Source organism: Nyctibius grandis, chromosome W, assembly GCF_013368605.1.
Source record: "Nyctibius grandis isolate bNycGra1 chromosome W, bNycGra1.pri, whole genome shotgun sequence".
Taxonomy (NCBI): Eukaryota; Metazoa; Chordata; class Aves; order Nyctibiiformes; family Nyctibiidae; genus Nyctibius; species Nyctibius grandis.
In genome coordinates this window covers 14,568,669-14,583,621 of record NC_090694.1, presented here as the reverse complement: position 1 = coordinate 14,583,621, position 14,953 = coordinate 14,568,669, and the positions used below count along the sequence as shown (strand labels likewise).

Sequence of the window (14,953 nt, the reverse complement as noted above, 5' to 3'; positions counted from 1 at the left end):
TCAGGGTGGTGAATATTTTTTCTCTTTCAACTGTTTTCTCTGTTTCTTTCTTTCTTTTACCTCTCTCTCTCTCTCTCTCTTCCTTGAATATTGAGTTGCCTCATTGTTGGACCTAATAAAGTCAGAGCCAAGTTTGTTGATACCGTGCCTCGGTTGTGCTTTGTCCGAACTCAAGGCTCACGAATCTTTAATATTTCGGGTCAGGATTTTTTGGGGGTGCTTTACCTACAGGCAGGTTAAGCATACCGGGTGTTCGTATTGAACCAGGCACGCCGCACGTGGGCTGCACTGGAATTACTAATTAGGCGGATCTCTCTCTTGGAAGAGAGATTGTCTGCATTTTATTTCTAGATTTGCTCTTTTTTTACTAATTAGGCGGGTCTCTCTCTCTCCCTCTCTCTCTCGGGGAGCAGGGGGGGCGGACGGGGACTGTCTGCATTTTATTTCTAGATTTGCTTTGGAGGCGGACCTTAAATCCGGAACCCGACATTTATAAATTGGCGTAGTCAGCAGGATCCTTGAGTTTTCGGAAGGTATCAACAACTTAGAGAGAATGGGTGCAATTCTGAGTGCATTTGATGTAACGCAAGAGCAGGAGTTGGAGGACTCAGCACAGACGCCGCAGACAAAAGAGCTTTTGGTGCGGTTGTTGCAAGATCGGTTGGCAACTTTAGAGGAAAGAAACTGTGAATTGGAGGAAAGGGTTAAAACTCTGCAGGATGAAGTAGAGAATGAGCGGGAGAACGTAAGGTGTTTGCAGGAGGCTTTTGTGGAGAACTTACGTGCTTGTGACTGCAGGGGGCGACGGAGTCGTGCACAGGCAGCTGATGCAGCCCCGTCCCCTGGTGATTATCACAAAGGGGATGGTTTGTACCGCAAGGGGGAACCAGAGGAAGCGAGGACACGATGTGATTTACCGCAGGGTCCTACGCAACCCCTTCGACCGCTGGTTAAGGTAGAATATGCTTATGAGGATAGTGAGGACAATAACCCTAAGATGGTTACTAAGGAGGTGCCGTACACAGCAACTGAACTGGCTAAGTTGAAAAGGGAATTTTCACGCAGTCCAAATGAGTCTGAGAATGAGTATGTGTGGAGAGTGTCGTTAACTGGGGGTGATCAGATTCTGTTGAGTGAAAGAGAAGCTGAGGGATATTGGGGACCTGGAGTGTTTTTGACTACTGGTGATAATAGAGCCCCTTGGTCTCTCACTCAGCGAGCAGCTTATTGGGCTGGAGGTTTGAATCCCTTGGAGAGGGGAGATCCTCTTGCGCTTACAGGCTCGGTGGATCAGCCTGTGGAGAATGTGCACAAGGCGGCTTGTTTGCAAATGATGTATGATCAGGAATTGAAGCTTAGGCAGGAATCCCCAATGATGATACCGGTAGATCCTGAGAGGATGACTCCCCTGATTAGAGGTTTGCCTGATTCATTGAAAACCTTAGGAATTCAATTGCAAAGCACTATCAGAAATACCCCTCAGAGTGATCGGGTGACAGCTGCTTTAACTGGAGTTTTAACCCCGGATCGCCGTACCCCAGGACAAAAGGTGTGGACGTGGGGGGAAGTAGCTCAAGAATTGATTAACTATGGGCGGAAATATGGTCCAGTGAAATCAGAATCTAAAACTGTGAGGCGTGCGGAGGCGAAGTTTCCTCCAGCGAGGCCCTCTCCCCCGAACCCAGTGAATTCAAAGAAAGATACTATATCTCACAGGAAAGCATTGTGGTTGATAGGAAAACATAAGGGAATACCCCTGAAGTGTATGAGTGGGCTTAATACAGAACAGTTGGAGAAAATGGTACTAGGGTGGTCAGAGAGAGGCACAAAAGTAATTACCACTGATGAGGGATGGGTGATTAAACCACCCGAAAAAACACCAGCTAGTGTCCCTGGGGGAAGGTGCGAGATTCCCTCTGCCCCACCTTGGGTGGAGCAGGAGGTAGTTTTTAAATCTTCCCCCAGAAGGGAGGAAAACTAGTTCCTTCGCCCGTCTCTCGTGAGCGGATGGGCGAAGGGTGGATGCACATTAGACAGCTCACCCTCACCCCTCGAGGTGATTTGATTTCATATTGTGTGGTGGGACCTAAACAAATACCTATTCCTTTTGTAGTGGACACTGGTGCTCAAATCTCTGCTATACAGGAGGATGATGCCCATCGATGTGGACTAAAACCTTCAAAAAAATCCCTGATGGTGTCAGATGCATTCGGGAATGTTAAGGCACAGACGTTAGTGCGAACCTCTCTCAGACTCCCTGGGGAAGACACACCGATTACTGTAGAAATAGTAATGGGAGAATTCCCATCAAATCTATTGGGAATGGATGTCTTAAAGGGCCGTAAGTGGACAGACAATAAGGGAGGTAACTGGATATTTGGAGTTGCCAAACTAAATTTGAGACTCCTGATTCCAGCCCCTCCCCTTCCCCCATCTACAGTGACTAATGTGAAACCATATTCTCTACCCCTGGGAGCCAGAGAGGGCATAGCCCTTGTTTTGACAGAATTGCGGGAACAAGGAATTATAGTTCCCACGCACTCGCCTTACAACTCTCCGGTATGGCCAGTGCGAAAACCAAATGGGAAATGGCGACTGACGATTGATTATCGTCGATTGAATGCCAACACAGGACCCCTAACTGCTGCTGTGCCTAACATTGCTGAACTCATTAGTACCATTCAGGAGCAAGCCCACCCTATTTTGGCAACTATTGATGTTAAAGATATGTTTTTCATGGTTCCTCTCCAACCAGAGGATCAGGCTCGCTTTGCCTTCACTTGGGAAGGACAGCAATATACATTTACAAGGTTACCCCAAGGGTTTAAACACTCCCCAACTCTGGCACACCATGCCCTGGCCAGGGAGTTGGAGCAAATCCCTCTGGAAGAGAATGTCAAAACTTATCAATACATTGATGATGTGCTAATAGGGGGAGACCAAATTGAATCTGTGGGCAGGATGCAATCAGCAATTATCACACACCTGGAAGGGTTGGGATTGCAAGTCCCACCTGAGAAGGTTCAATTGCCTGCAAATGAAGTTAAATTTCTGGGAATCTGGTGGAAAGGAGGAACCATGTGCATCCCAGATGATACTCTGCTAGCCTTAGACCAGGTAAAATTACCTACCTCGAAACGAGAACTGCAGCAAGCACTAGGAACTTTGGTATTTTGGCGAAAACATATCCCTGATTTTTCCATAATAGCTAGGCCGTTGCATAATTTGTTACGAAAAGGTGTCTCTTGGGAGTGGACCCCTGTCCATGAGGAAGCTTTACAACTACTGATATTTGAGGCTTCTAGTCACCAAGCCTTAGGTCCAATTCATCCTACCGATCCCATCCAAATTGAATGGGGGTTTGCTGAATCTGGACTATCACTTCACTTCTGGCAAAAGGGACCAGAGGGACCCCCGAGACCTGTCGGCTTTTATTCTCGTAGTTTTAAAGACGCAGAGAAACGTTACACAGTATGGGAAAAGGGATTATTTGTGATAAGCTTAGCGCTACGAGAGGCCGAGCGCACCATTCGCCAGCAACCAATCATTCTCAGAGGCCCCTTTAAGGTAATAAAACCAATTTTAGCAGGGACCCCACCCCCTGACGGGGTGGCACAACGAGCATCTGTGCGGAAATGGTATGCACAAATTGAACATTATTGTGGCATCTTTAATGTAACAGAAGGCACACCTAAAAAATTAGCTATACAGGAGGAATTCTCTCCAAGTCGTGAGAATAACCTCCCACCTCCTGTCATACAAGTAGCGCCTCCTTTTTCCAAACAATTACTGAATGCCTGGTTTACTGATGCCTCAGCCAAACATGAGGGAAAAGTGTGGAAGTATCGGGCCACTGCCTTACAAGCCCAGACTGATGAGAAAATCATAACAGAAGGTGAAGGTAGTGCACAAGTGGGTGAATTAGTTGCGGTTTGGAGTGTTTTCCAACATGAGGCTCAATCTTCCTCTCCTGTCTATATCTATACTGATTCTTTTGCTGTCTTCAAGGGATGCACCGAGTGGCTTCCTTTCTGGAAGAAAAATGGGTGGGAAGTCAACCGGATACCAGTATGGCAAAAGGAAAAGTGGCAGGACATTTTAAGAATTGCCACACAAGGGAATTTTGCCATAGCCTGGGTGGCCTCTCACCAAAACAGTGACGATCTAACTAGCCAATTGAACAATAAAGTGGACGAATTGTCTCGTCTGGCTCCCTTACAAAATGAATCAGTAACAGAAAATTGGGAGAGACTATTGGAGTGGCTACATGTCAAACGAGGACACACAGGAGCCAAAGACCTTTACTGCGAAGCACAGGCTCGAGGCTGGCCTGTCACAAGGGAGAACTGTCGAACATGTATTTCCGGGTGCAGCTTATGCCGCCACCGACTTGACAGACATCCCCTAGACAGCCCTCCCCTACACATTAAAAGCGGAAAAGGACTGTGGGAAACCTGGCAAGTAGATTATATTGGACCTTTCCGCAAATCAGAAGGAAAGCAATATGTGTTAGTGGGAGTGGAAGTGGTATCAGGACTGGTACAGGCAGAAGCGTTTGCCCGAGCCACCGGGGCAAACACCATCCAAGCCTTAAAAGGATGGTTTAGTTCTTTCCCAAAACCTCAATCGATTCAATCGGATAATGGCTCAGCAAAGATGGTTCAGGATTGGGCAACTGAAGAGGGAATCAAATGGACTTTCCACACTCCCTACTACCCCCAAGCAAATGGGATAGTGGAAAGGACCAATGGCTTACTAAAGCGATTCCTAAAACCACATGACCCAGGATGGGCAAACCGGTTATGGGATGCTCTCACTTTGGTGAACAACTGGTGGGGAAAATTTGGCAGTCCGAAAATTACAGCTTTTTATCCGGAGCCCCCGACAATTATACCTGCCCCCAAGGGTCCAGATCACCCCAAAAATTCAGCTTATCATCCAGGACAACCAGTACTGGTAAAACTCCCTACCGTGGGAGAAGTTCCACTGGTACTTGTTGCTCCGTTCAATGAATATGCATGGAAAGCAAAAGATGCCCTGGGAAAGGAGCACATAAAATTAATACACGATGGATTGTTCCATCATTTTAACTAAAACCTCATCCGGTCCTTTCACTAATAGGACCGAGAAGTTTCTTTTTCTGTTCCTTTGCAGGTCGGAAGATAGAAGTTCAGAAAAGCAGAAGAAGAAAGCAACATTTAATGGAAGTTTTGATTGAATGTATAGTTTTAAATTGTATAGCCTTAATAATTTTTGCAATGTGCCTTTATCACTATTGACAAATTGTTTTGGGCAGTTGTATGTTGTCTCGCCTATACTGTTCAAAGCCTACCCGGCGAGAACCTTGCTTCCTTGTTCTCAGGTTTAACATGGGGAAAATGAGTTCTTGTTGTTGGGAAAATTGGTTACTCAAGCTTTTAAGCTTATTAATTGCTGGGTGTGTGGCGGACCATTTGGTCTGAAAAGTTGATTGTGGATCTCCATTTCTCTTGCTCATGAGTGGATTGTGAAAAGAATCACCCTCATCTTGGCCTATGCAACACCCTGCTCCTGGTCACTATTGTATTAGTTACAACCAAAAGGGAGGGTGCTACAATCAGTCCCTGGTGGGAGAAGATTTTCTGGTCCCCCACTGATTACACTCACTTTGGGGAAATATTAGGTACAAATTGTGTTTGGAAACAATGTGCAGGAGCATGGTAATGCAAATGGGGATGGAATTAAATTAATTGCATTAACTGTGGTGTGACAGGGAACCCCTTTGGCCTGGGAACCATCTGAGTCAAAGGACTACCGCCCTGCCAGATCATGGCCAAGTCCTTTGCAAATGGGATGCGAACCCTGAAAGGTCATTATTGGATTTGCGGGCACCATGCATTCAAAATACTACCAAAAAATTGGACTGGGGTATGGTATATTGGGATGATATGCTTCATACTTTGGAAAATTGGCAGCTAAGAACTGGGAATCAAATTATATGATCCCCAACGAATTATTGAGTATTATGGACCCGCAACCTGAAACACCAATGAACCAATCAGCGGTGCTCGAGAGCCAATCAAGATTGGCTGGTTCTCGATTACCTGCTAACAGAAGAAGGAGTTTGTGCCAAAGTTAAATGACTGTAATTGTTTCCTGAAAATTGATGATAATGGAAATGTGTTTACACTGTATAACTTTTTCTCATTTTGTTTACATGTTATAGTTGCACTATAACTTTATCAAAAGCTATTTATCATTATTGATGATAGTGTTGTTGTTAGACTTCTGTAAAGAAGAAGAGGTGACTCATTCTGTTTATTAGAATGATACCAATCACAAGTCATTGGACTTATCTTTATCTCCTTGTATGCTTTACTCTTCCCTTGTCTTTCTTCAAAACCTATTATCTTTTTCTATCCTTACCTTTCTACACTTCCTTGTCTCTTCCCTTTTCCTTCTTTTAACCTGTTATCTTTTTCTGTCCTAACTTTTCTACACCCCCTGGAATCGAACTTTTCTACACCCCCTGGAATCGAACTTTTCTACACCCCCTGGAATCGAACTACTGACTATATGTTGATGATTTCTGAGCCACGGGGTGGTGTGGGGATCTGTCCCCTTCCTTTTGAGCATTGTCTCAGAAATCGTAAACCACGTGCTCGGGCGACATCTTATGGCGGCTGCCTGGAATGCCTGAGCCTGGCAACGCAAGATGACGCAATAAGCTAGGCGCCCGCCCTCCACCCGCCTCCGGATGTGTGTCTCGGGTGACAGCCTGGCAAGGGGCCAATCCTACGGTGCAGGAACCGGACATGTCCCGCCTTCGGACCTGTGATTGGTGCGAACTGTTGACTGACGGCTCCCAGTCACATGACTCTGCCGAAAAACTCTATAAAAGAGGCTGGATCGCTCGACCACGTGGGACCCCACCGCCATCTTCCAAGTAGGAAGGAAGAATTTCCCACGGGACGCCACTGGATCTCAGGGTGGTGAATATTTTTTCTCTTTCAACTGTTTTCTCTGTTTCTTTCTTTCTTTTACCTCTCTCTCTCTCTCTCTTTTCCTTGAATATTGAGTTGCCTCATTGTTGGACCTAATAAAGTCAGAGCCAAGTTTGTTGATACCGTGCCTCGGTTGTGCTTTGTCCGAACTCAAGGCTCACGAATCTTTAATATTTCGGGTCAGGATTTTTTGGGGGTGCTTTACCTACAGGCAGGTTAAGCATACCGGGTGTTCGTATTGAACCAGGCACGCCGCACGTGGGCTGCACTGGAATTATTTATATTTTTTGCGGGCCCTGCACGCGGGCTGTCTGCATTGAACCAGGCACGCCGCACGTGGGCTGCACTGGAATTACTAATTAGGCGGATCTCTCTCTTGGAAGAGAGATTGTCTGTATTTTATTTCTAGATTTGCTCTTTTTTTACTAATTAGGTGGGTCTCTCTCTCTCCCTCTCTCTCTCGGGGAGCAGGGGGGGCGGACGGGGACTGTCTGCATTTTATTTCTAGATTTGCTTTGGAGGCGGACCTTAAATCCGGAACCCGACACAAGGCCCTAGGACGGTTGGTGAAAGAGTCTGGGGCACAAGTTGTTTTCTCCTCCCTCCTTCCATTTTCAGGTGATGACGCGGGATGGAATAGTAGGATTCTCTCTATTAATGCCTGGCTACGAGACTGGTGCTACAGGCAGGGCTTTGGGTTCTTTGATAATGGCTGGTTTTATAAGCCAACAGGCGTGACGGTAATACATGGCAAAGGCTTATGTCGTAGGGGCAAAAGGGTTCTGGGACAGGAATTAGCAGGGCTCATTCGGAGAGCTTTAAACTAGATTCGAAGGGGGATGGGGTAGTAGCTGGGCTTGCACCACTGGGGCAACGCTCTAGTGTTGAGGTAGACCAGGAAGCCTCCCATCCCCCTGGGGTGAAATCGGTATGCTCAGCTCGCTCCCTGAAATGCCTGTACACCAATGCGCGCAGCATGGGGAATAAACAGGAGGAGTTGGAAATCCGTGTTCGGTCGGGGGGCTATGATCTAGTGGCAATTACAGAGACATGGTGGGACGCCTCGCATGACTGGAATGTGGTCATGGATGGCTATGTCTTGTTCAGGAAAGACAGGCCGCTAAGGAGAGGTGGTGGAGTTGCTCTTTATGTGAGTGAGCAGCTAGAATGTATTGAGTTCTGTCCAGGGGCGGATCAGGAGCGAGTTGAGAGTTTGTGGGTGCGAATTAAGGGGCAGGCTGGCAGGGGTGATACTGTTGTGGGTGTCTATTACAGGCCACCAGATCAGGATGAGGAGGGTGATGAGGCCTTCTACAGGCAGCTGAGAGCAGTCTCGCAATTACAGGGCCTGGTTGTCATGGGGGATTTCAACTACCCTGATATTTGCTGGGAGGCCTACTCAGCCAGCCATCCTCAGTCCAGGAGGTTCCTCCAGTGCATTGATGATAAATTTCTGATGCAAATGGTGGATGAGCCAACTAGGAGAGGAGCGCTGCTGGATCTTATCCTCACTAACAAGGAGGGTCTGGTTGAAGCGGTGAAGGTTGAGGGCAGCCTTGGTTGTAGTGACCATGAGATGGTAGAGTTCAGGATCTCATGTGGCAGGAACAGAATAGCTAGCAGAATTGCAACCCTGGACTTCAGGAGGGCCAACTTTGGCCTTTTCAAGCAATTGCTAGGGGAAATCCCATGGGACAGGGTACTAGAAGGTAAGGGGGCTCAAGATAGTTGGTTAGCATTCAAGGACTGCTTCTTCCGAGCTCAAGACCAGAGCATCCCAACAAGTAGGAAGTCAAGGAAGGGTACCAGGAGACCTGCATGGTTAAACAGGGAACTGCTGGGCAAACTCAAGTGGAAGAAGAGGGTGTACAGATCATGGAAGGAGGGGCTGGCCACTTGGGAGGAATATAAGTCTGTTGTCAGAGGATATAGGGAGGCAACTAGGAAAGCTAAGGCCTCCTTGGAATTAAACCTTGCAAGAGAGGTCAAGGACAACAGGAAGGGCTTCTTCAAATACATTGCAGGTAAAGCCAACACTAGAGGCAATGTAGGCCCACTGATGAATGAGGTGGGGGCCCTGGAGACAGAGGATAAAAAGAAGGCGGAGTTACTGAATGCCTTCTTTGCCTCTGTCTATACTGTTGGAGGCTGTACTGAGGAGCCCCGGACCCCTGAGGCCCCAGAAGAAGTCAGGATAGAGGAGGAATCTGCGTTGGTTGATGAGGGCTGGGTCAGGGACCAATTAAGCAATCTGGACGTCCATAAATCCATGGGCCCTGATGGGATGCACCCGCGGGTGCTGAGGGAGCTGGCGGAAGTCATTGCTAGGCCACTCTCCATCATCTTTGCTAAGTCGTGGGCAACGGGAGAGGTGCCTGAGGACTGGAGGAAAGCGAATGTCACTCCAGTCTTCAAAAAGGGCAAGAAGGAGGACCCGGGTAACTATAGACCCGTCAGCCTCACCTCCATCCCCGGAAAGGTGATGGAACAACTTGTCCTTGGTGCTGTCTCTAGGCACATCAAGGATAGGGGGATCATTAGGGGCACTCAGCATGGCTTCACCAAGGGGAAGTCATGCTCAACCAACTTGATAGCCTTTTATGAGGATGTTACCCGGTGGATAGATGATGGTAAAGCTGTGGATGTGGTCTATCTTGGTTCCAGTAAAGCGTTTGACATGGTCTCCCACAGCATCCTCACAGCTAAACTGGGGAAGTGTGGTCTGGATGATCGGGTAGTGAGGTGGATTGTGAACTGGCTGAAGGAAAGAAGCCAGAGAGTGGTGGTCAATGGGACAGAGTCCAGTTGGAGGCCTGTGTCTAGCGGAGTCCCGCAAGGGTCAGTACTGGGACCAGTACTATTCAATATATTCATTAATGACTTGGATGAGGGAATAGAGTGCACTGTCAGCAAGTTCGCTGATGACACAAAACTGGGAGGAGTGGCTGACACACCGGAAGGCTGAGCAGCAATTCAGAGAGACCTAGACAGGCTGGAGAGTTGGGCGGGGAGAAATTTAATGAAATATAACAAGGGCAAGTGTAGAGTCCTGCATCTGGGCAAGAACAACCCCATGTACCAGTACAAGTTGGGGGCAGACCTGTTGGAGAGCAGCATAGGGGAAAGGGACCTGGGGGTCCTAGTGGACAGCAGGATGACCATGAGCCAGCAGTGTGCCCTTGTGGCCAAGAAGGCCAATGGCATCCTGGGGTGTATTAGAAGGGGTGTGGTCAGCAGGTCAAGAGAGGTTCTCCTCCCCCTCTACTCTGCCCTGGTGAGGCCGCATCTGGAATATTGTGTCCAGTTCTGGGCCCCTCAGTTCAAGAAGGACAGGGAACTGCTAGAGAGAGTCCAGCGCAGAGCCACGAAGATGATTAAGGGAGTGGAACATCTCCCTTATGAGGAGAGGCTGAGGGAGCTGGGTCTCTTTAGCTTGGAGAAGAGGAGACTGAGGGGTGACCTCATTAATGTTTATAAATATGTAAAGGGCAAGTGTCATGAGGATGGAGCCAGGCTCTTCTCAGTGACATCCCTTGACAGGACAAGGGGCAACGGGTGCAAGCTGGAACACAGGAGGTTCCACATAAATATGAGGAAAAACTTCTTTACGGTGAGGGTGACTGAACACTGGAACAGGCTGCCCAGAGAGATTGTGGAGTCTCCTTCTCTGGAGACATTCAAAACCCGCCTGGACGCGTTCCTGTGTGATATGGTCTAGGCAATCCTGCTCCGGCAGGGGGATTGGACTAGATGATCTTTCGAGGTCCCTTCCAATCCCTAACATTCTGTGATTCTGTGATTCTGTGAAATCCAATAATGCCCCTTTAAAGCTCGGATTCCATTTTTGAAGGTGTCTCTACTGGTTGATTTCCCAGATGGCCCCCCCAAACAGGGATAGGTTCTCTTTTTGTTTTAGTCCAATAACAATAGGTACATTCCCAAGCTTTTGAATAATTTTTTTCAAGTACACAAATTCATTTACCCATTCCAGATCACAGCCTAGGGGGTGGTAGGCTCCCTGGGAATTAAGGGTATAAAAAAAAAGAGGGTAATCCAAAACAGTACTTGCAATAATATACTATGCATCCTATAAAATTAACAAAGCAATACATCATATGACTATACAAAAAATCAGAATCTGTGTGGAATTTTGTTGGTTTTCTTCAGTTGAGTCCCGAGGTCCTCTTCTCTCCCAGTTTTCAGCCTGAAAAGGTGAAAAGAAAGAGATTCTCGGTTCGTTCTCGAAAAGAACTGGAAATATTTATCAAAAAGAAGCTACAATCCAGCAGGTATGGATTTTGTGCTCCTTTCCATGAGCATCCTTTGCCTTCCAGGCATATTTATTAAAAGGGGTATCCGTTACTAGTGGGACTTCTCCCACAGTGGGAAGTTTTACTAACACTGTTTGACCAGGTTTATGTGAAGGATTTCGAGGATGATTAGGGCCTTTGGAAGTGGGGATAATAGTTGGGGGTTCTGGGCAAAAAGCTGTGATCTTTGGACATCTATTTACCCCCCCCTCTATTATTAGACCATCCATCAAATGATGAGGGATCCTCTTTTGGTTTCCCAATGTCCAGAGAGCCCTTTGTCTGGAGGTAGGATCTTTCTTTTCAGGTAATAGGATTAAAGATTTTTGCAGTTGAGGGGGGGCAAATTTTACTTCAGTGCATCTCAAATTTTTTGGATCAGATTTGGGTGCATTCACTGGACCATATTTTTGCCCATAATTGATTAGCTCTTGGGCGACTTCCCCCCAGGTCCACATTTCCAAATTCTGAGAGTCTCAGTTGGTGGAAGTAACCAACCTAGCTAAAGCAGCAGCAACTCTTCCACTTTGTGGTGTGGTTTTGATAGTATTCTGTAACTGTATTCCAATTGGTTATAGAGATTCAGGGAGACCCCTTATTAAGGGAGTCATCCTTTCTACGAGTTGATCCACCGAGCCCATAATCACAAGAGGGTCTCCCCGTTCCGGGGGATTAAGACCTCCAGCCCAATAGGCTGCTTGCTGAGTTAAAGACCAAGGGGCTCGATGGTCGCTGGTAGTTAAAAACACTCCGGGTCCCCAATATCCTTCAGCTTCCCTTTCACTGAACAAAATTTGGTCCCCACCCAACAATAACACTCTCCACACATACCTTGTTTCAGATTCTTTCAGATTCCGGGTGTAATCTTTTTTTAAATTCGCTAGCTCAGTTGCCGTGTACAGCACCTCTTTGGTGATAATTTGGGGGATATTATCTTGATCATCTTCATAACTGTATTCTGTTTTCACCAGCGGTCGGAGGGATGGCGCAGGTATTTGCGGTGTACCAAACCTTGCCTTTGCTTCCTCCAGTTCCTCACTAGGGTACAAATTTTCTCTTTGATGACAATTACAAGTGAGGGACTGCTCTACAGGAGTTGATTTTTCTCTTTCATGGCAATCACGAGAGGAACTTTTCTGCAAGAGCTGCTCGCAAGCATCTCACTCTCTCTTTCTCTCTCATTAGTTCCTCTTTTAATTCTTGATTCTGAGTTTGCAGGGCTTGTACAATGGCTTGCAAGGCTTGAAGGGTTTGAGATGTACTCCCCCCTTCTTGGTCTCTGGCTTCTACAGCCGTGACCAAACTGGCGCCCAAAACAGCGCACACTAATGCTTTCCCTTTTCCGACCTTTAACTTTGCCTCTGCATGCAGTGTGGTAATTCGGTTGGTCACACTCTGCAGGTTATACCAACTATCTCGTGCCCAATCCGCCCCCGGAGGCAAGGGGCGTGCACCAAATTTCTCCAACAAGTTATACAAAGCATCTTTCCCCGAGAAAGAACTATCGTTATCCATTTCTCACTTAAGACCATTCAATACCTCCTTCGTCTCAAGGATCCTGTCCATGACGCCAATTTAATGTCAAGAATCAATAAGGTTCCACCGGAGGGGGGGGGTTCACCAGCTATGACTGATCAGATCGCAGCCCTCCTTGGTCAGCCACGCCCAGCTGGCACGGGTCAGAGCCCCCTAAAAACTCCACGGTCAGCCCCCGCCCGCCTTCAGGTTGGAGCCCCCTAAAAACCCCACGGTCAGCCCCACCCATATGTGTTAGAGCCTCCTAAAAATAATTTCCCCCCCCTTTCCTTCCTGGTGCACTCGGGAGCAGCAAAGGATTCCCCTCCCCTATGAAAGGGTTCTTAGTTGATCCTTGAGACGAAGATAAAGCACAAACAAGGCACGGTATTGATTCACAGCTGGCTATGTTTACTTGAAGAATGATAAGTGGATAACGATATTTTGTGAAAGAGGAGGAAAGACACAGAGAAGAAACCAAGAGACAGAAGGAAAAATAGGCTGAGATTATGGACAGTATAGCAAGGATAGGATAGTCACCACCCAGGATCCAGCGGCGTCCTGCAGGTCCTCTGTTTGTCTTCGGTGTTCAGTGTTCTGGTGGTGGTCCAGCACTGTGTGTTGGGGGTGGTCTTCCTTTATACCATGTAGGTAAGGGAGTGGGTTTCATCATCTTGACAACCGTGTCTTAACAACATTGTGACTATAGTTTTGCATATGCGCATACGTCTCATGCTCTATTTACACAATGGAAATGGATTGTCTAAGCAGGGATAGGTAGGTTTTGTCTGTGTGATGTCATATTTTCTAAATTCAGTGGTGTCTTTCAGTCCTGGTTTTCATTTATATTGTCTGTGAAGATATTCAGAGCAACGCTGAGAAAGTATGTGGTGTAACTGAGAAACTTTTATTTTCTTAGGTCTATTCATGCCACAAAGCCATCGGAACATGCTGTAATACTTGCTGTGGTTCCATGCATGTAAGTATTACTGCGTTGTGAAATAGTTTTATTTTACTTTATAAGAACGTTATATATAATAGTTATCTAACAACAGGAAGTATCTTATTAGCAAGCCTTATAGAGTAAGTTTAATATTAATTTACCTAAAATGGGTTAGTGATGTTTTATGTGGCCTATTTAATTATTTGATAACTTTTCATTTATATAGACTAATATTATCCCTATCACCTTGTCTTCAGAGGATCATAATGTAATGGCTTATATACTAAGAAAAAATAAAGCTATGTGTTTGTTCCTAAAAAAAAAAAACATGAGAAAGCTGTGTATTACTTTCTAAAGGAACTAACTAGCTCAAATAACACACTGTGCTTATTAGGGAACTGCGTAATGGAGTAAACTTCAGTTCTGTTTGTACTAAACTCACCAGAATGTTGTCCTGAAATCCTTATTCAGTAATTCATATCCCATGTATTCAGACAGAATTCTTACTGATTTAAATACATTGTTTATCAAATATCTTAGAAAAAGAGAGCTTTCCTGACTTTGTTAAAACTTCTGCACACTAATTAATTAATTTTAATTTTATTAATTTCATAGCTCAATTAAAATATTAGCAAACTGAGTGGCAGGAGAACTATTCCTGCCAAGATTAGAAAATAGACTGTTTTCTGCTGAGCAAGACTTTACAACTTGCTTCACCTTTTACTTAATAATACTTTTTTAGATTCTTTCTCATAGGATATCACAGGATGTCTTTTATCCTCTTCATGTTTTCTTTTTGTAATGCCCTTGAGTGTCTGTGTAGAGACACGGGACTTCTGTAGAATATCTGTCAGGTTTGCTGTAGGAATAACTATCAGGTTGTAGTAACAGCTGCAAATACCTATAAAAGAAGACTATAGCATCTTTGACATGTATTCGGAAGATCAACTTCTGTACTAGTATGATTTTATGTATATATTTTATGCAAGAGTGTTCTCACTGCATTCATTATGTTTAGGTAAGTATGTCTGTGGTGGGTTGACCATGGCTGGATGCCAGGTACCCACCAAAGCCGCTCTATCACTCCCCTCCTCATCTGGACAGGGAAGAGAAAATATAACAAAAGGCTCATGGGTTGAGATAAGGACAGAGAGATCACTCATCATGGGCAAAACAGACTCGACTCGGGGAAAATTAATTTA

The 14,953-nt window shown here is 46.0% G+C and overlaps 1 protein-coding gene and 1 pseudogene across 1 annotated transcript; one reads left to right on the top strand and one right to left on the bottom strand.

The window, feature by feature from the left end:
• Positions 1-943: 943 nt before the first annotated feature.
• On the top strand, positions 944-2,173 carry LOC137675675 (uncharacterized; the record flags this gene model as incomplete). The annotated part of the gene is made up of 2 exons (XM_068421847.1): positions 944-1,801; positions 2,114-2,173. Coding segments are annotated over 2 exons (918 nt in total), but the record flags the coding sequence as incomplete, so codon positions are not given.
• Positions 2,174-10,839: 8,666 nt separating this feature from the next.
• On the bottom strand, positions 10,840-12,808 carry LOC137675674 (uncharacterized; annotated as a pseudogene).
• Between the last annotated feature and the right edge of the window lie 2,145 nt (positions 12,809-14,953).